This window comes from Ichthyophthirius multifiliis (genome assembly GCF_000220395.1).
Source record: "Ichthyophthirius multifiliis unplaced genomic scaffold scaff_1120509251419, whole genome shotgun sequence".
NCBI classification, from domain to species: domain Eukaryota; phylum Ciliophora; class Oligohymenophorea; order Hymenostomatida; genus Ichthyophthirius; species Ichthyophthirius multifiliis.
The window spans coordinates 62,490-83,082 of record NW_004085892.1 but is presented as its reverse complement, the minus strand read 5'-3'; the positions used below and the strand labels follow the sequence as shown (position 1 = coordinate 83,082).

The 20,593-nt window shown below is 14.9% G+C and overlaps 4 protein-coding genes across 4 annotated transcripts, besides 38 other annotated features; 2 read left to right on the top strand and 2 right to left on the bottom strand. All coding sequences in view use genetic code 6, as the record gives it.

The window, feature by feature from the left end:
* Nucleotides 1-50: part of a microsatellite that runs on past the window's edge.
* A 1,050-nt stretch (nucleotides 51-1,100) lies between these two features.
* Nucleotides 1,101-1,189: a microsatellite.
* A 189-nt stretch (nucleotides 1,190-1,378) lies between these two features.
* Nucleotides 1,379-1,412: a microsatellite.
* A 472-nt stretch (nucleotides 1,413-1,884) lies between these two features.
* Nucleotides 1,885-1,966: a microsatellite.
* Nucleotides 1,907-1,973: a microsatellite.
* Nucleotides 1,974-2,080: 107 nt separating this feature from the next.
* Nucleotides 2,081-2,143: a microsatellite.
* A 1,045-nt stretch (nucleotides 2,144-3,188) lies between these two features.
* IMG5_200020 (hypothetical protein) lies at nucleotides 3,189-5,455 on the top strand (the record flags this gene model as incomplete). The annotated part of the gene is made up of 3 exons (XM_004024051.1): nucleotides 3,189-3,817; nucleotides 3,866-4,968; nucleotides 5,115-5,455. The coding sequence occupies 3 exons, from the start codon at nucleotides 3,189-3,191 to the stop codon at nucleotides 5,453-5,455; spliced, it is 2,073 nt and encodes a 690-aa protein (XP_004024100.1).
* Nucleotides 4,970-5,049: a microsatellite.
* A 7-nt stretch (nucleotides 5,456-5,462) lies between the features above and the next one.
* Nucleotides 5,463-5,504: a microsatellite.
* Nucleotides 5,505-5,635: 131 nt separating this feature from the next.
* IMG5_200010 (hypothetical protein) lies at nucleotides 5,636-6,628 on the top strand (the record flags this gene model as incomplete). The annotated part of the gene is made up of 2 exons (XM_004024050.1): nucleotides 5,636-5,885; nucleotides 5,949-6,628. The coding sequence occupies 2 exons, from the start codon at nucleotides 5,636-5,638 to the stop codon at nucleotides 6,626-6,628; spliced, it is 930 nt and encodes a 309-aa protein (XP_004024099.1).
* A 985-nt stretch (nucleotides 6,629-7,613) lies between these two features.
* Nucleotides 7,614-7,664: a microsatellite.
* A 9-nt stretch (nucleotides 7,665-7,673) lies between these two features.
* Nucleotides 7,674-7,707: a microsatellite.
* A 115-nt stretch (nucleotides 7,708-7,822) lies between these two features.
* Nucleotides 7,823-7,896: a microsatellite.
* A 360-nt stretch (nucleotides 7,897-8,256) lies between these two features.
* Nucleotides 8,257-8,285: a microsatellite.
* Nucleotides 8,286-11,474: 3,189 nt separating this feature from the next.
* Nucleotides 11,475-11,506: a microsatellite.
* Nucleotides 11,507-11,787: 281 nt separating this feature from the next.
* Nucleotides 11,788-11,828: a microsatellite.
* Nucleotides 11,812-11,846: a microsatellite.
* A 157-nt stretch (nucleotides 11,847-12,003) lies between these two features.
* IMG5_200000 (WD40 repeat protein) lies at nucleotides 12,004-13,419 on the bottom strand. The gene is made up of 2 exons (XM_004024049.1): nucleotides 13,310-13,419; nucleotides 12,004-13,224 (listed from the first exon to the last, which is right to left on the bottom strand). Exons 1-2 carry the CDS (start codon nucleotides 13,349-13,351, stop codon nucleotides 12,268-12,270), a joined length of 999 nt encoding a protein of 332 aa, XP_004024098.1. The 5' UTR covers nucleotides 13,352-13,419; the 3' UTR covers nucleotides 12,004-12,267.
* Nucleotides 13,233-13,275: a microsatellite.
* Nucleotides 13,233-13,284: a microsatellite.
* Nucleotides 13,233-13,289: a microsatellite.
* Nucleotides 13,234-13,289: a microsatellite.
* Nucleotides 13,420-14,183: 764 nt separating the features above from the next.
* Nucleotides 14,184-15,718, bottom strand: IMG5_199990 (hypothetical protein; the record flags this gene model as incomplete). Its single annotated transcript, XM_004024048.1, has 3 exons — nucleotides 14,184-15,526; nucleotides 15,585-15,616; nucleotides 15,666-15,718. The coding sequence occupies 3 exons, from the start codon at nucleotides 15,716-15,718 to the stop codon at nucleotides 14,184-14,186; spliced, it is 1,428 nt and encodes a 475-aa protein (XP_004024097.1).
* Nucleotides 14,730-14,802: a microsatellite.
* Nucleotides 14,865-14,927: a microsatellite.
* Nucleotides 14,869-14,930: a microsatellite.
* Nucleotides 15,316-15,348: a microsatellite.
* Nucleotides 15,719-15,738: 20 nt separating the features above from the next.
* Nucleotides 15,739-15,770: a microsatellite.
* A 52-nt stretch (nucleotides 15,771-15,822) lies between these two features.
* Nucleotides 15,823-15,875: a microsatellite.
* A 99-nt stretch (nucleotides 15,876-15,974) lies between these two features.
* Nucleotides 15,975-16,014: a microsatellite.
* A 213-nt stretch (nucleotides 16,015-16,227) lies between these two features.
* Nucleotides 16,228-16,266: a microsatellite.
* A 795-nt stretch (nucleotides 16,267-17,061) lies between these two features.
* Nucleotides 17,062-17,120: a microsatellite.
* Nucleotides 17,121-17,214: 94 nt separating this feature from the next.
* Nucleotides 17,215-17,305: a microsatellite.
* A 487-nt stretch (nucleotides 17,306-17,792) lies between these two features.
* Nucleotides 17,793-17,872: a microsatellite.
* Nucleotides 17,799-17,869: a microsatellite.
* Nucleotides 17,804-17,872: a microsatellite.
* Nucleotides 17,811-17,872: a microsatellite.
* A 595-nt stretch (nucleotides 17,873-18,467) lies between these two features.
* Nucleotides 18,468-18,540: a microsatellite.
* Nucleotides 18,483-18,536: a microsatellite.
* Nucleotides 18,493-18,555: a microsatellite.
* Nucleotides 18,525-18,559: a microsatellite.
* A 719-nt stretch (nucleotides 18,560-19,278) lies between these two features.
* Nucleotides 19,279-19,353: a microsatellite.
* Nucleotides 19,354-20,593: the final 1,240 nt, after the last annotated feature.

Sequence of the window (20,593 nt, the reverse complement as noted above, 5' to 3'; positions counted from 1 at the left end):
TATATATATATATATATATATATTTTATATATTTATTCATATATATATATTATTTTATATTATATGTATTACTCTTTTTTAAAATTTACGTTTTATAATATTTTTATCATTTGAAAATATTTCAAAATAAATTATTGATTTAGGGTCATTATTTATATTTTTAATATTTTAACTTTCTCCAAAAACACACTCTTGAACTTATCTTTAATTATCAAATTAACATTCATAAATTTTAGTCTTCATATAAGGATCTAAACTCAATCCTTTCTTAAAAACTCCATATTTAATTTAAATTTCAAAAAAACTATCTGGAATGTTTTCCATAAAATCAAATATTAACATAAAACCTTCAGCTTGTATATAATTATTATTTCTTTATACAAAAGATTGTCCAATATTTGAATAATCAACTAAAATAGAGTTATTTCTTGTATTTGTTTTATAATAATTATATAGACTTTATGAATTTTTTATATCTTGTATTTTCTCTTCTATTAAGCTTTATTAAGTTATTTATTTAATTTTTTGTATTTCGTTTTATTTTTGTTTTATTTTTTAATATTCTTGTGTATTTTAATCATATTTTAACATTTCTAGTACTAATTCATCTTCTTATTTGAATAAATATTAAAGAAAATATTCTTTTTAATATAATTTATTATTTCTTTATTTTTATTAAAAAAAAAAATATATAAATAATTTTTTTATTATTATTTTTATATTTATTAATTATTACTATGATTAATTTTTAAAATATGTTCTTTAATTAATTGGGAGTGTTAATTAATTTTTATTGTGTAATATTTAATAATTTAATGTTTAGTTTTCTAAAGATTCTTATAAGAAACCTTATTAAGTATTTTATAATTAATTTGCTTTTTATATTTTAGCAACAAAATTAATTTATATTTTTTTTTTTTTAAAAAAAAAGAAATACTTATTTAATTATTCGTCTGTTTAATATTATATTATAATTTTCTTTCTTTTTTTTGATTTAAAAATATAAATATTTTACATAGTCTAATGAGTTTATAACACTTTATCCTATTTTTTAAAACTGATACATTTTTATATATTTTTTTTAAAAAAAAATTCTAATAATAATTATTTAAACAAAAAAAAATTAAAAATTATAATTATTTTTATAATTTACTTATTAAAAAAAAAAATTAAATTTATTATTTTTATATTAAAAAATTCAATTAAAATAAAAAAAATTCAATTTTTATACATTTTTTTTATTTCATATAATATTTTTTAAATAAAAAAAAAATAAAGAAATAATTAAATAAAAATTTTATAATAATAATAAAATATAATAACTTTAAAAAATATTTAAAGTTATTATTTCATAAATAAAATTATTTACAATATAAAATATATATAATTAATTATATATTATTTATTATATACATATATATAAATAAATAGATATTTATTATCTTTATTTATTATTTTTAAAATTTATATATATTTAATTATCATAATATTTCATTTTTTATTTTTTTAAGTTTCTTAATTTTTTTACTGAATTAGTTAGTTTATAATTTTAATCACTATAATCAAAGATAGTTCTTAATTTGAAATGCGATATACAAAAAAATGATTATATATATTTACTTAATATTAATTTATTTATTAAATAACATATTTTTAAGAAAAAATTGTTATAAAACTGATAAAAATAAATAGTAAAGATACATTTTATATTTAAAATAATATAAAGTTTAACAGAGAAGTTTTATTATATCATATAATTTTTATTTTAATATCACAATTAATTATATATAAAAATTAAATTTATCCATTTAATATAAAAATAAATCGAATAATATTTATATATTTTTTCGATATTATAAAATAAGTTACTTTTATATGATAATAATAATTGTATATATTTAGAAAAATATATATAAGTATATAAATATTGATAAATATATATATATATATATTATATATATATATATATATATTTTTATTTAATTTATTTATAAATATTTACAATTTTTTAAAAAATTAATATCTATAATTTTTAATATTAAATATATTTTTTAAATTTTTCTTTCAAATATTATAATACATATTTAATTTTGTATATTTATTATTTTAAACTTTTAATTTAATATTTATTTTTTAATATTTAAAATAATTTAAATTTTAATTTCTATTTTATTTCAAAATATTGTATATATTTTTTTTTTTATTTATTTATAAATATATTTTTTATAAAATGTATAATTAAGATTTTTTGAAATTATTATAAAAATATGAAAAACCTTAATCTAAATAAAAAACAGACTCAATTTCTTAATAATAATAATAATAATTCTATAATATATGTACCGATAAAATAGTTTCCAATTAAAACTCTAATAATGAAATAGAAAATTAAATACTTGATGAAGAATATTAAATTGAAAAATAAGAAATTGAACAAACATTAAACACATAAACCGAGACAATTTTTGATATAATTAACCCATAATAATTAGTTTTTAAAAAAAATTAAAAGCACGATTTAGAACCGGAAGAAACTGACGAATTACCTGATTTTTTAAAAATTCTTAAAGATAAAAATGGTAATAACGTAAATTAAAAAGATTACGATAAAAGTTCACTTTTAATATCTTATGAATAATTAAAAAGGCAAAAGCCTATTATGTAATAATATTGGCAAATAAAAAGCTAATATTTTGATACTTTAATATTATTTAAAATTGCAAGATTCTATGAAGCATACTATTAAGATGCTTAAATATGTGTTTTTGTATTAAATCCAAAATATATAAAGAAAAATAAAGTGGGCTTTCCAGAAGAAGTGCTAGAAAATTATTTATTTTTATTAACATAAAATGGATATAAAGTAGGTTTAGTTGAATAAATAGAAACTGAAAAATAACAAAAAAAAGAATTTCTTAATAAAAAGCTTAATGGGGATTTATAAATGAAGTTGATAAATTAATGTAAAGATAACTTGTGAGTATATTTTCTAAAGGAACAGTTTGTATTTAATCTTTTGGAAATTTAAAAAAATTTAAAAGTAGTATTATGTTAAGTATTTTTTAAGAAAAACCTATTTAAACAACTATTCTAAATGAATAAAAATAAATTATTAAATATTAATTTTGTATATATGATGTTTTAAGCGGAAGTGTTTTTTCGATTTTTTTTTAGAGGATGAGGATTAAATGTAGGAAATGAAAAATATTCTTTTTTTTTATAATCCATTAGAAATTCTTGTTTTTTCGGAAATTATTTATAAAGAGAATTTTTTAAAGACATTAAATTTATTACCTTCTAAGCCTTTAATTAATTTTATTAATTTAAAAATAAACGAAAAAGTTGATATCCCGGATTTTTTAAAGCAAAATAATTCAGAAAATAAAGCAGTTATTATACTTTGTAAATATTTAAACGAAAATCTTATTTCTTAATAAACTATTAAAAATGGGTTTTTGGAAATAAATTTTAAAGAAAAAACATAAAATTAAAATAAACTTGTTTTAGATAAATAAACTCTTTTTAATTTAAATATTTATGACGGATAGTTTTTTAATTAATAGAAAAATAATTAAATAAATACGCTTTTTGATATTCTTAATAATACAGTTACTGCTTTTGGTGAAAGAATGCTCCAAAAATGGACTTGTTTTCCTTTAATAGATAAATAAGAAATCGAATAAAGACAAAACTGTATATAAGATTTATAAAATAATAATGAATTAATTCTTTCTTTTTAAAAAGAAATGGCTAAATTACTAGACTTATAAAATATTCTTGTATCTTTATTTAGTTATAGATTTTAAAATAAAAGCAGGTTAAATATATATATATATATACAAATATTTTTATTTCTTTTAGATAGAGGTGTTTATTTTGATAATATAAGTTAAATAAGATTAAAATAACTAAAGAATTTCTTTGAAAATATTAAATTTATACTTTTTTAATTAAAAGAAGCTTTTTAAGATTGTTAATATATATTCTAAACACCTTATTTAATAAATTTAGTAAGTCCAGCAAATTTCTAATAAATTTCTATTGAAATTAAAAACATAGAGAATAAAATTTAATGGCTAAAAGAATCTAAAATACCTACTCCATCTCCTAAAACCTGTCCTTAGTATGATAAAAAAGTCGAAGAATTAAAAAACTTAGAAAATTAACTCAATATATATCTAGAAGATATAAAAAAATTATATGATAATGACTAAAGGATTATTTATTCGCACCAAAAAGGTCCCTTTTAGCTTGAATTTCCTATTTAAATAATAAAAAAATACGGAAAGCTTTCCCATTTTGAATTAGTTTCTATAACAAAAACCACTTAGAGATTTTACACAAAAGAACTTATTTTTTTAATTGAAAAAGTAGAGTATTTAGAAGACGAAATAAAGTAGATTCTTGCAAATTTCGTAAGTGAGATATTCGAAGAAGTTTTTTAAAAAAGGCACTTTTTTAAAAATTTAATTTCCACACTATCAGAACTAGATTGTTTAATTTCTTTAAATATTTTTTCTTAAAAAAAAACAAAACCAATAATAATATAAGAATAAAATACATAAAATTTCGTATAAATAATAAAAGGAAAATATCCCTTAATATAATAAAATAATAAAAACAAAGAATATGTACCTAATAATATTTTTTTATCATTTCAAAAATAAAATATAAACTGTTCTAATTAATTATCATACTAAGCTTATATTATCACAGGACCTAATATGGGCGGAAAATCAACTACATTAAGAATGGTTGCTCTTAATGTTATTTTGGCTTAAATAGGTTGCTTTTTACCTTGTGAATATATGATTTTGACACCTTTTGAAAACATTTTTTCTCGGATAGGGATGTCTGAATTACTTGAATATGGAAAAAGTACATTCTATATAGAATTAGAAGAAACTCTTTAGATAATAAATAAAGCAAATAATAAAAGTTTAGTCCTTATTGATGAATTAGGAAGAGGTATATAATATATTTATATATATGTATATATATATATATATATATATATATATATATTCATACATATATATATATATTATAATAATTTTATATTTTTTTCTAATTAACTCAATAAAACAAAAAATGGAAATATATTTTGCGTATAGGTACTTCTACTTATGATGGTGTCTGTTTTGCTATTAGCGTTTTAAAATATTTACTTGAAAAAAATATGGGATTAATTATGTTTTGTACCAATTAGAATTTACTTTTGGATTTATTTAGGGGTTTTCAGAATGTTGGCTTATTTAGAATGGACTTTAAATTTGCAAATAATAATTATTAAAATATTTAGTTTTTGTATAAATTAGTAGAAGGTGAATGTATGAATGTTTAGGCTTTTAATTTACTTGAATATGTAGGATTTGATCATTAAATTATTTTTGAAAGTCAATATAGAAGTTCTTTGATGTTTCTGAATAATTTATTTCAAATTGGGAATTAGTGATTATATATTTTATTTTAGAATATTAAATTTTTATTTTAAGTATATAAATAATATTATGTTTACATGCATATTTATGAATTAGTTTTTTTTATTTAAATATATATATAATGTATAAATTTAAAACTAAAAATTCATATATAAAAATATATACTATTAAATACAATAAAAATACTAAATAGAATGTTCTTTAAAAGAAATTATTCTTTTTGTTCTACTTTTCATAATATTAGGGTTAGATATTCATTAAACCCTTATAATCATATGAATATGAATCATTTAAGGTCTGCAATTTTAAATTTTATATTTGCCAGAAGCAAAGGTGGTTCATTTGTTTTAAGAATAGATGATTTAGATTAAAAGCCTAATTAATAGAATTTCTTTAAAAATCAAATAAATATATTATAATAATCAGGCATATAATGGGATGAAGGTAATTTAGATTATATACAAATATTTTTTTTTGTTAAAAAAAAAAAATATTAAATATATATAGGTCCATATAATTAATTTACTGAAAACGAAGGTAAATATGGTCCATATTTCTGTAGTTAAAGAAAGAATATATACCAGGATTATTCAGAAAAATTAATAAAAGAGAAAAAAGCTTTCAGATGTTTTTGTTCACACGACGAAATAAAAAAATTTAAATAAATGTAATAAAATAACTAATTTATTTACGAAGGAACTTGTTTAAAACTCACAGAAGAATAAATAGAAGTAAAATTATAAAAAAAAACTCCTTATACAGTACGTTTAAATACTTCCTAAGAACAAATACAATAAAATTAAAAATATAAAGATTCATTATAAAACTAATAAGAATTTTAAATACATTCATCTTTATTAACTTATTTTGTTATTATTAAAACTGATGGAAACCCAACTTTTCCTTTTGCAAATGCCGTAGATGATTATGTAATGAAATTTACTCATATTATAAGAGAAAATAACTGGATGAGGGATATTCCTAAATAAAAAATAATTTATTAATAACTTGGGATTGAATACGTTCCTATTTTTATGCATTTACCTGATTATAAAGGAGTATTTATATTTTTTCTTAAATATATAAATATATATAATTATATAGATAAATGGTCAATAATTAGATAATAAACAATCTTATTAATTATTAAATATATAGAATTTATTAGATTAGGGAGTTATTTTTGAAAGTCTTAGTAGTTACGTGCTTTCTTCTTTTTAAAAAAAAGGTGAAAAAAAAAAAGAAGAAGAAGAAAAAAAATAAAATTCAAAAAATAACCTAATAGAAAATAAATTTGATGAAATAAAAAAAGAAATAAAATAAATTAATAATGTTATAAATGATTTTTCTATATAAAATATTAAGGAAAAAGATGAATAATTCGATGGAGAGAAATTGCTTTATTTAAACAAATATTTTATAAGGGAAAAATATTCTCTTTTATTCTAGCCTATAGAGAAAATTGAAATCGAATAAATACATGAAAGATCTAATTTAGTGAAAGATTTTAAACAAAGATTAAAGGAAAATATGCCTAAACATTTGCACTAAGAAATTGATAAAACAGAAGAACATTAAATAATTTAAATTTGTGAAATTATTACTAATAGAATTAGGACTTTTAAAGAAATGAAAAGATTCTATTTTTTTTTTAAAGAACCTGATTTTGAAAATGACTATTTATCTTAAAAATCTAAAGATATTTTAATGAAAAACTAGGATGATATAGATAAATGTATTTAGGCTTTGAAAGATATTATAACCATTTTTAATAAAAATATTAATTAAAATGAATTTAAGGAAAATATTATAAATAATAGTATTTTTAAATATTCTTAAACTATCAAAAGTAAAGAATTTTAAAATAATATTTTGCCTTTATCTAGATTTGCATTTACAGGATATTATCATAATTATCCTATCGGATTAACTTGTGAAATTCTTGGATAAAAAAATAGTATTAAAAGGTTAGGTTTGTGTTTAAAATATTTAAATTCTATCAAAATAAAAATATGATAAATTTTTTTATTTTATATAAACTTTTTGTAAATTTGATATATTTTATATGCAGTATTTTTATTTAAAAAATTTATCTTTAATCTAAAGTATTATATAATTATAATAATAAAAAAAAAATTATAAAAATATTTAATTTTAAAATTTTTATATTTTTATATATATATATATATATATATAAATATAAATATATATTTATATATATATTTTAATAAATTTAATTTTTTATATTTTTTATTTTTTTAATTTTATTTCCAATAAGAATATATATATATATAAATAATTTTTTTGTTTTAAGAGAAATGTTAATTTTTTTTTTTAATTATTTAAAATATAAATCCATAAAAAAATTAAAACAGTTTTTCTATTTTTTACTTATTCTTTAAATAAATATATAAATTTTTATTTTTGTTTAAATATAATTAAAATATTTTTTATTAATTATAAAAATATCAAATATCTTCATCATATATATACTTTTCTAAATTTTATACAGTATTTTTATTCTCAGGTTCTAAAATTAAGCATCTAAACCTTAAATTTTTTTCATTATACCAACTATAACTATTGTTAAACTCAATTTAGAAAATTCCTGGTTTTTCAACCAAAAGTAGTACTTTATGAGGATTTAGTGAACAATTAATTCTTTCATCCAAATAAACAATATTCAAATTTTTATTTTATAAATTAACGTTACTAATTTTAACACCTATATCATATTTTAATGTTGCGAATCCTATATATAAAATACTAAAAGGGATTTTTATTTCCACATTATATATATAACCTTTAAAAGCAAAAAAAAAAAAAAATTAAAAAAAAAAAAATATATAAATTAATTATTACATTTTTCGGCTTCAATAATATAAGATTATGCAAAAGTATTTCTCATAATTAAATTTTAAAAAAGTTAAATATTTGTATTAAAAATAGTATCTTAAATATATTTTTTATTAAAAAATTCAGATTAAATGAGTTCAAATATTTTTCCATTTTTTTAATTTTAAATAATATCCTAAAATTCATCTTATATTTCAAATAGAAAAGTCGCTGCTAATTATACATTTTCTTTCTCGACATTTTAAAAAGCCGAAATTATTGGATTTTATAAATTTTCTCGAAATAAAGGAAAAGACTTGTAAATAATTCTTAAAATATTTAGACAATATTTCACTATTTCTTAATCTTTTGGAAATAAAAGTAAACAATTTACTACTAAAGCTAAATTTCCATAAATAGAGTCTATATTTTTTAATACATTATTAATTCCTAAAATTTCATAATTCATAACAAATTCAATTTATCTATTCTACTATAAAATATATATAAATATATATTCATATTTATATTTAAACTTATTTTTATTCTTTTTCTTAAGAAGTATTTTTTTTATATATATATTCTTCATCTAAATGTAAAAAAAACTTAAATTTTTGCAAACTTTTTGGTTTTTCGAATTCTACTTTAACTTTGGGATAAACTATTAAAGTCAGTATAAATTTACTTAAATATATTATAAAATCTCTAATTTATTTTTCTTATTTTTCCATTTTTAATGGAATTCTACATAATGTTCTCATTATTTAAGAAATTTAACAAAAAAGATCTATTTATTAAGAATAATTTTCACAATCTGAAAAAACATCCAATAATAATTCCAAAGCCTATATTTTTTTTCCAAAATCAGTACTTTCAGATAGATAAAGGACATCATTTAATTTATTTTTTTTATTATCTTATTTTTATATTGAATTATTATTTTCGGCATAATTTTAATAATCGATTTCATTTTTTGGATTAATTTAAATTATAAAATTTATTATTTTTTTTAAATAAGTACATACTTCTAAACCATTTAATATATTTATGCAATTCCATATAATATTTATCAAATTAATTTATGTAGTAGGTTTTTCTATTTTTTATATCAACTCATTTTTGAATAATTAGACTATTATTTGACTTGATTTATAGGATTTATTGTATTAATTATTATCATTTTATAATATATTTATTAATTTTTATATTTCTTTATCTAAAAATTAAGGAAAAATTTATTATTCATTATTATTATCTATATTCTAAATATTTTAATCTTTTTTTTATTATAAATTGATTTGCATTTTTTCTATTTAATTGTATAATTCTTAAGTGAATTAATTTAAATTTTCGTTTGTAATATTTGGATCATTTACTATTCTATCTATTTCTTATATAATTATATCCATTTTTAAAATTTTTATATATAATTATATATATAATATATCCTTTATTTACCTTTATTATATTATATAGATTTTTAAATCAAAATTATAAAAACAAAAATATTTATTATAATATTAATACATTTTTGATAATAATAAAGATAATTATTATAATGCTAAAATATTATAAATAAAAAAAATAATCAAATTAAAAAAAAAATACATAATAATATTTTACAAAATGCTTAAATATTTAGATTTTTTTAATTAAAGTAAAAAATAATTAATTTATAGCACTTTTAAAATATAATGTTTTTTATTATTTAAAAATTACAAATATCTTAATAAAACTATTCAATAATTTAAATAAATAATCTTAACAATCTAAGCAATATTTTAAAATTTAAAATATTACTAATAATCAAGATCATTAAAGGAGTTTAAAACAAAATCAAATACAGTTATTTAAAATAACATTATATTTTAATGTATTCTTTTTAAAAAAAGGTTTATTTTTCATTTAAATAAATAATTATTGCAATAAATGTTGCTTTTTAATGAATATTAAAATTTATTTTGATATATTATATTTATTTATTAAATATTTATATAAACTTATATTTAAATATAAAAATAAATAGATTTATTAATATTTATATTTAAATTCTATTATATTTATAATATTTAAATTAATTTATATCTATTTTTTATTTTTTTATTATATATATATATATATATATGGTTTATAATATATATTTTAAAACACATAATATAATTAAAAAAATAGATTTTCTATAATATAATTATTTTTATTTAATTAAAGTATATTATATAATTTATTAAATAATTTTGTAAAATAAATATAAATTTTAAATATATTAATTTTCTTTTTTACAAAAAATATATAAATTTTATATTTTAAATATTTTAAATTTATTAAATATATATTATAAATTTGAAAAAAAATTCATTTATTTAATTTAAATTAAAATCATATATAATGTTAAAGATATATAATATTTATATATTTTAAATAAATAACTTTACATTAATTATTAAAAAGTAAATAATAATATATTTTATATCTAATACTTTTATTTATTTTGTAAAATATTAGAATTTTTTATAAATTTAAAAATAATTAATTGAGTTAAAAGTAGGTTAGAAATTTAAAGACCTTAGGAAAAATTAATTGAGCACTGAATACTTATTATTAAAATAAAAAATAGATTAATAACGAAAAATCCACTTTTAAAAAATTTTATAAAAATATAATGATAGTTTATATTTTTCTTTTCCAATTATTATATTTTATTTTTAAAAAATAAATGTTAATATAGACTTATTAATTTCTAATTTAAAATTTTAATTACTATAATAATAAAAGGCTATATTTTGTAATTATATATAAATTTTATTATTACCTTTTGATATTTTAAACAAAAATAAAAACTTTTTAATTAAAATTATTTTATTAATGTTTAGAAATATTTTTCTTTTTTAATATTTAATATTGTTTTGATATTTTTAATGTATTGTTTTAGTAAAAATATTATTTTTTTTCTATAAAAAAAATATTGGATAATTACTAAACTTTAAATATAGATTAAAAATAAATAAATAGACTATTATTATGAATTGTTAATAATTATATAAAAAAAATTGTACAATAAAATATTATTTTTATTTAACTTATTTATTCCTATTTTTATATTAACAAAGACAAAAAAATGGAGAAAAAATAAATAACTAATTTTTTTTTTACGATTGAATTTTTAATAAAATATTAAAGAAAAAAATCAATATAAACATAATATATATATATATATATATATATATATATATTTATTTTTATAAGTATTTCTTTTTTTAATTTATTTTAGTAAAATACACATAAATCTTCTTTATATTAAATTTAAAAAGACATTTATTTATTTTTATAATTATTTTGAAAAAATTAAGGTTATTTTAATAATTTTATTTTATAATATTTAATAAAAATAACATTTAAAGTTAAATAAAAAATGAATAAATTAGATAATTTAAAAAATAAGGATTGTTTGTATATTTAAATATATTAAGATTACACAGAAAAAATTGCCTTTAGAAATGCGATCATTTGGTAGAAATATTTAAAATAATATAAATTTATAATATAATATTAATAATAATATTATTTTAATAAATTTTTAATATAAAAAGGAAATGCATATGTCTAATAAGAATTTAAATAGCATTAAAAAGCTAGTGATAAATAATATGAAATGTTTTTATAATAATGGTATTTAAAATAATTATTAATTTTTTTAACATTATAAAATATTATATTGCATAAAAAAAAAAAAACCAAAAAAAAAAAAGGGAAAATTATGTTTAAGATTTATAAAAAATGAAAAATATATAATAAATAGGAAAAAATATTCAAGAAGAAGAAAGCAATTTATTAACAGATGAATAAAAAAAAACCTTAAAATAATTAAAGGAGGAAACATTAAAAAGTCTAAATAATAAATGATTTTTTTGTTAAAACAAAAATAATTCACATAAAAATATTTAAAATAAAATTTTGTGTATAAGTATTTTTTTTTTTAATTAAAAAAAAAAAATCAATTTAACTAAATCACACTTTATTTATTTTTACTTTTCCAGAATTTAATCTAACTATCATATCCAAAACTAACTAAATTTCCACCTTTTAAATATAACAAGCTCCTTGGAAAGCTTTTATGTCCAAATAAATTAGAAATTAAACTCCCATTACCAAAATCAACTACTGCAATACTCATATTTTCTCCACAAGCAACAATTGAATTCCCATCATTCATAAGTCTAATATCCCAAATACAAAAATTAACACAATTAACAACTTTAATTTATTCCTAATTTTCCCAATTCCACAAAATTAAATTTTTATCATCTCCTCCACTAATAATTAAATTTTAATCTTCAGAAAATTTAGCAATTGAATTTACTTAATTTTTATGTCCTTTAAGTGTACAAAAGCATTCAAATCTTTTTATATTCCAAATTTTAATATTATTATCAGCCGAACAACTGGCAATAATACTTTCTTATTATAAAGCAATAACTTAAAAAACACCATTTTTATGTCCCATTAAAGTACCCTGAGGAGTATCAGAAGTAGAGTCGAAAGCCCATATCTTAATTGAATTATCAAATGAGCAAGAACTATAAAATTTTGGATTTAATTATTACAAATTCATTATATAATCAGTATGTGCTGTAAATGATTTAAAATTTTCAGAATCTTCAATATCCCAGAATTTTATTTGCATATCAGCGCCTCCAGTTATAACTATAGTATCATGGTAATGTAATATGGACATTACAGATTTAGAATGAGCAGTAAATTCGTTAATTATTTAATTCAACAAACGATCATAAATTAAAATTTTATTGCCAGGATTGCCTGTACCAAAAGCGAGTGTTTATTTATCAATTTCACAACCACATAAAATAGGTTCTAATGATCTTGAATATGTTTTATAATTTATAATTCTTTTAGAATTCCATATTTATATATTTTAATCAATATTTTCTTACTATAAAAATATATATATATATATATATATATATATTTATATATTTATATAAATTTATATTTTTAAAAACTTTTTAATAAATTACTTCGTTATCTATTTATTCGTTTTATACTTCGTGTATTTTCATTAATTAATCTTCGATTAAATTTTATATATCTGGTTTTATTTATTTAAGTATTTAAATATTATTTTCGTTTTCAAATTCTTTTATATATTAATTAATATTGGTGAAATTTTATATTGATTCATCTATTTTTTTCTAATTTGGAAAATCAAGAATTTTAAATATAATTTGATTCATTTCTTCATAATCTTTTACTTCGAAAATCTTTTGTATTTCCTAGTCTATATCAAAATATATTTCCTTCAATTAATTTCCTAAATAATCAAGTACATCCTTAACTTTATTATAGTTTTATTCTTTTTGTTATAATATTTTTTATTTTGAAGTATTTATTTAATCTAAAATTTAATTTATTAACAACTAATATTCGTTTTCGACAGTTTATACGGCCATATTATATGCGAAATCCAGTTTATTATTAAAATATTTTTTTTATTCTAAAAAATGTTCAATTTCAGTCATTTATTAATCTTTAACCATTTTTTTCTGTTTTTTTTATTTAAAAAAATCACTGAAACTTTTCGCATATTTCTTCAATGGAGCATGATCATTTTAAATACATAAATCACATAAGAGCCTTTTATTACAACTTTTTACTGTACAAACTTTATTTACTAATGTATGTCCTTACCTATCGCATTATATTTATGGAATATTTTTATCTATCTCTTCTATACTTATAGTTTTTTAAGTCTATTCTATTTGTTTTTCAGTTTCTTACTGTTTTTTGGAAATCTCAAGATTCATTTCTATATATATTTCTTTATTTTTTAATTATAAAACCTAAGGGGAATTTAAATTTATATTTTTTTCGTATTCATTTTATAATGGTTGTTCAGTCATTTATATATGGTTTTTTATTTTTAATTGATTTTGCTGTTTTTTTCAATATATTAATAAATAATTGATAATTATTTTGATGAATATATTTTTTATTATTGCAATTGGTTTTAAAAAACTATTATAATTTTTTTTTTATTTTTTTTTATAAAAGAAAGAAAAATAATGTATTTTTTAATTAAAAACTTATATTAAAATATATTTTCAATTAATAAATAATTTTTTTTAAAAATAAAATAAAAAAATAGTTACAAAAAAAAAAGATGATTAATATTTAAAGAACAATAAAAAAGAACGACTAATACCAATTATCAGAACAATATGCTAAAAAATTAGATAGTGTGTCACGTATAACCAATTGGCATGAAAGCAAAGTTAAATATGATGCTTCAAATAAAAATAAGTATAATAAAAAAATTATTGATGAAGAAATGAAATATGCTCTTAAAGAACTTAAAATGTCCAGAAATGCTAAATTAAAAATTTTATATGAAGGCGAATCAAAACAATGGGAGAATGAATTAGCTTAAAAAGGATTAGCTATATATAAGAATAAAAACTGAAATAAATATATAAAAAAATATTAATACATAAAAATATGAAAAAATAAAAATTATATTAAAATATGATATGTTAAGATTATTTGAAAAATATATATTTTTTTTTTTTTCTAATCAATTTTCTTCTTCTTCTTTTTAATTTTCTTCCTATTCTTCTTATTCTTCTTCCTCTTCTTCTTCTTAATAAGGCTTTTTTTATTTTAATTAAATATTTCTAATAATATTAAAATATAAAAATATACTGATTTCCCTCTTAAAAAAATACGCAAATCACCTCCAATTTCTTTTTTGGGATTATATAATTTATCAGTAAAATATACTCTTCTTAGTCTACAATTTGCATTAAAAATTAAATGAGTAACTTCTTTTAAATTAGTACCGTAAGATTTTTAATTAATATTTTAAATATTAAACACGAAATGGTTCCATCCATCATTCATTTTAAGTTTGGCATTAACAATAGTACTTTTAACAATCGTATTTTTTTAAAAATTACTAAATTTAAATCTTCTTTTTTCTTTTTTATCATCTAAAATTCTAATTTCAAATGAAAAATCTTACTTCATCTTTTTTTTTAATTTTTTTTTATTTTTATTTTAAAAAAAAATAAAAAAATTTACATTCTTAACTAATATGTGTAAAAAAGGTGTTTTTAAACCAAAAGTTTAATTTTAATTTGGAGCTATAATATAATTTGTTGTTATATTTGTCCCATAAATTTCTATTACTTATGATAATAAATCTTCATCTTTTACAACTTTAATATGACCATTTTAACCTTTTTTTAAAAAACAATTTTTTTTTTATATTTTTCATTCTTTTTTTAAAGTTTTAACATTTTTAATCCCATATTTATAATGGCTTAGACCTAAAATTAAAGTATTTATCTTAAAAATTTTCTTATTTTTGATTTATACCCTATACTATATAAAACTGATATTACTCCAACTTGCAACGATTCTGAAAACATTAAAAAAAATTAAATTTATTTATAATATATATATATATATATATATATATATTATTCAAAAAAAAAATTAATTAAAATTAAATAATTTTTTTTAATTAATCTAAAATATTTAATAAATATTAAAATTAGATTAATATTTATAAATAAAAAAATAGATCATTTTACAATAAAAAAATGAATATTAAATAAATAAATTTTTAAATAATATTAAATATAAATATTTTACTTTTTTTTTTTTTGTTTCTGTAATTTTTTTAAAAAACTCAATAAAATAAAAAAACTTATATAAAAATAAATAATTGATTATCATTTTTTTTTTAATTGATTAAGTTTTTAAATTACAGAAAAAATGAAAAAGCATCATTAAAAATAAAATAATAATTATTTAATAAATAATGATTTTTTGAAATTTTCATTAATTAATATGAAGCACAATTGTTTTAATTTTTTATTATATTTTAAGAATCCTTTTAAAAAAAATTAAAAAGATTTTTTTTATTATATTTTCTTTATTATGTTTATAATAATATTATTATATTAAATAATATGAGTATAGTATTTTTTTTTCTTCTTAAAAAATAATTTTCTTTTCTTTTAATATTAATATTATAAGGGTTTTAAATTTTATTAGGATTAATTTATTAAAAAACCGATTTTTTCATAAAAAATATTTCAAATAAAAATTTGTATTTTTATAAATTAAATTCAAACTTTATGCAGAATTAATAATACTTTCTTAATTTTTTCTTGAAAAATTAATAAGCGAATCATTCATTTTAATTTTTTTAAATAAATAAAATATTAAGGTTTAAAAAAAATTTAAAATAGAAATATATATTCGTCTTTATTCTAAATTTAAAATTAAGATTAAAAACATAATTAATGGTACCTATATCAAAAATATACTATTAAATATATTAATATAATAAGTATAAGAAGCAAATAATTTTATTATAATAAATAATATTAATAAAAAAGAAAATATTTTAAAATTAAATTAAATTAATTTAATTAAATAAAATAATATCTTATATTTAAAAAAATATTATTTTCTGTATTAAATTGATAAATTTTGAAAGAATTTAAAATAATAATAAAAAAATTAATTAAATATATTTATATATATATATATATATATAGTTTATATAAATGAAATATTTAAAAGGCTTAGGATTATATAATTTTGATGATTGATTGATATAAATTTTTTATATTATTTTTTTATTAAAAAATAATTAAATATTTAAAAAGAAAATTGAAAAAAAAATAAATATATATATATATATTGATATATCTATAAGAAAAAAAAGTATATAGTATATATAAATATAAAAATTTTAATGTATATATATATTTATATATATATATAAATATATATATATATATATATATATATATATATTTAAATTTTATAAATTAGTATTTAATTTAATTTATATAAAAATTTTTATTTTTATATAATTCTATTATATATTTTTTTAATTTTAATAACCTAAATTTTTTTTTTTATTTTCTTAATAAATAATTTGTATATTTTTTATATATATTAATCTATTCAAAAATTTGTATATATTTTTTTTATATTTTTATAAAATAATCTAATATTTTATTAGAATTAGAATAAAATAAAAAATTTGTTAATATTCATAATAAAATAAATTAAATAATTTTTAATAAATATAATGACTATTAGTGTAAAAAACATATTTTCTGATATTTAAAATTTATTTTTAATATCTTAATTTTATAATTCTTTATATAAAATTTTATTATTTTTTATTTTTTATTTTACATTAGTTTAATATTATAATTATTATTTTGCAAATTCAAGTTTATAAAATTTTAAAGTAAATTTAAAATACTTCCATTTAAATTTATTTTAAAAGTTTTACTTTTCCGTATATTAATTAACATTTTTTATTTAAATAATTATTAATCCTTAAAAATGCTAAAAAACTTATTAATTACGAAATCAGAAAAAAGCGCTACAGCGAATAATTATGTAATAATAAATAGACAAAAATAATATAAAGCTTTTCTTTTATATTTTAAAAAGCAATATTAGTATATTTTTATAATTAAATAATATAAAAATAATAATAATAAAAAATAAAATAATGTATATAATAATAACAATTATATAAAATATAATAAGATTTAATAATTATATACTTATAATTCTGAAAAATTAATTATATTTTTTAATATTACAATATATAAAATATTTAATTAATTTCAATAAATATTTATTTATTTATTTTATTTTATTATATGAATTTCTTATAAAATCTAAAAGCCTTTTATTTTATATAATAAAACAATCAATCAAATGTTATTTTTATTTATATATTTTGTATTTTGTAATCTTTAAATCTTATGTATTGCAGATAAAGATATATCTATTCTTAAGTTATTTAATTATATTTAAATTTAAATTAGCGTTTATACAAAATATTATTAATAATTGTATATTAAAATCTTTTTTTTTAATGTAAAGTTTTTTAACTAATTAATAAAAATTATTAAAAAAACAATTTAAAATTTCAACAGTAATATAAAATAAAGTTATAAAATAGAACATATGTCTTTATTTATTAACAAATCAGTCTATATTTAAAGCATAATATTTATTTTTAAGAAATCTTTTTTTAATATATTTGAAAAAAAAAAAAAAAATTTTATAAATTATATTATTTATAAATTACGTTAATTAATATTAACGTAAAAAATTAAAAATATAATTAATTGAATATATATAAACTAGAAAATACATTTATATATATATATATAAAAAAATATATAAATATATATATATATATATATATTTATCTATATATTTATTACAATATTTTTTAAAAAAATTATAAAACATTAATCTTAAGAAATAATAAATTTAAAAATAAGAAAATATATATATATATGTTTTATAATTTTGTTTATACCAAAAATAAAAAAAAGTTATATATTTTTTTTTAACATCATTTATTTTTGCTTGAAACTTTATTATTTCCTTTATTTGTTATAATTTATTTAACTTAACTTGTTTAGTTTTCGATTTTTTATTTATTATTAATTGTACTTTAAACATTATTATTTTTCTAAATAGTACTTTTTATGGATTGCTACTTATATTTGTTTTATTAACTTAACTAACTTAATTAGATTATTTAGTATTTACTTACTTTTTAACAGCTTGAATATGTTAATATTTATGATTTTAAGTTTATAGTTTATATTAATTTTTTGAATTCTATAATAAAAAAAAAAATAATTAAATGAATAATATATTTATAAAAAATAAAATTATATATACTTTAGTTTTCCCTTCATAATATTCAATTTCTTAATCAATATTTAATTAACTGTATGTTTTATATTCATCTTTAATTTATAAATTATTGTCACTAATTTAATTTTAAGCACATTCTACTTTATTTTAAATATCTTAATCGAAATCAACTTTAATATAATCAATTACTTATTAACATTAATTTTATATTCTATAATCTTTATCAGTAAGTAAATATTTAAGAACTTAAAAAAAAAAAAAAAATTATAAGATATATATATTTATTTATATATATATATATATATATATATATATATATATATATATATATATATATATATATATACCTTCGAAAAACTTATTAAGATTATTTTTATCTATTTTGACAATAATAAAATATATTGGAATTAACAAATCAATAATTTTTTTCTTTAAATAATAGACTTTATCAATACAAAAATTTAAAACATTAATTAATTTATGATTTTTGAAAATCTCCGGTTCAAGATTATAAATAACTGATTGAACAAAAAGTACATAAACTAATTTATTCTAATAAGATCTTGAGAAATAAAAATTGCTTTAAATTTCGTGAATTAAATCTTCTCCTTCTTTACATCCTAATGTACATTTCTTTTCAAAAAATTTAATTACGCATTTTAGAGAAAAGTTTCTGATTTCAACACACCCTTTTTCCATACATAAAACTAACACAGGGATATATAAATCGCTAATTTCTGTAGGTTCAAAAATTTATTAATTATTATCTATATTTTCAATAATTTTATACAAAAATCTCCAATTTGAATTCTATATTTATTTCTAAATCACATCCAAACACTCTTTTATTAATTCAGAGTAAAAAAGCTTGAAATTTTTTACATCATCCCTAAACAAATCTAAAAGTTAGGGAAAAACACTTATCGAAAATAATTTTTTTATCTCATTTTATTCTTCATTCATTATTTATTTTATTTATGTTTTTACTACTCCTTTAATATTTTCCTTTCCTTAAAACTATAATACATATACGAAAATTTTTAATGCCTATAAACGGACTTCTAAATTATTATCTTTAAAAAGCATGTTATTATACTATTTTTGAATACTCCCCCATATTTTTTTGCCGTATATTTATAATATACAAGGTAGATTATATAATATATTTATTCTAATTTCATAATCTGTACTATCCACATATTCTTATATTGCACTTAGTATTACTGATTAATTAGTTTATTTTTATTCAAGAATATGTTTTAACTTTTTTATTTTTTTTAATATAAATAAAATTTACACATATATAAGTCTTTATTTAAAATACATTATGTAAAAAAGGACCTATATTTTAAGAAAAAGCTATTCTTATTTATTATTATTTAGCATGTAATAAATCAAAGAAAATAACTTTTATTTTGTTTTATTTAAAATTATCTGATAGTTTATCCAAAATTCTGGAAAGAATAGATATTGATTAAACTTTTATATTTATATTATTATCTTAAATGAAATCTATTAACTATTTATATTTTTGTTTTTAATAATATATTTAAATAAAAAAGCTTATACAGAATCATTCCAATTCT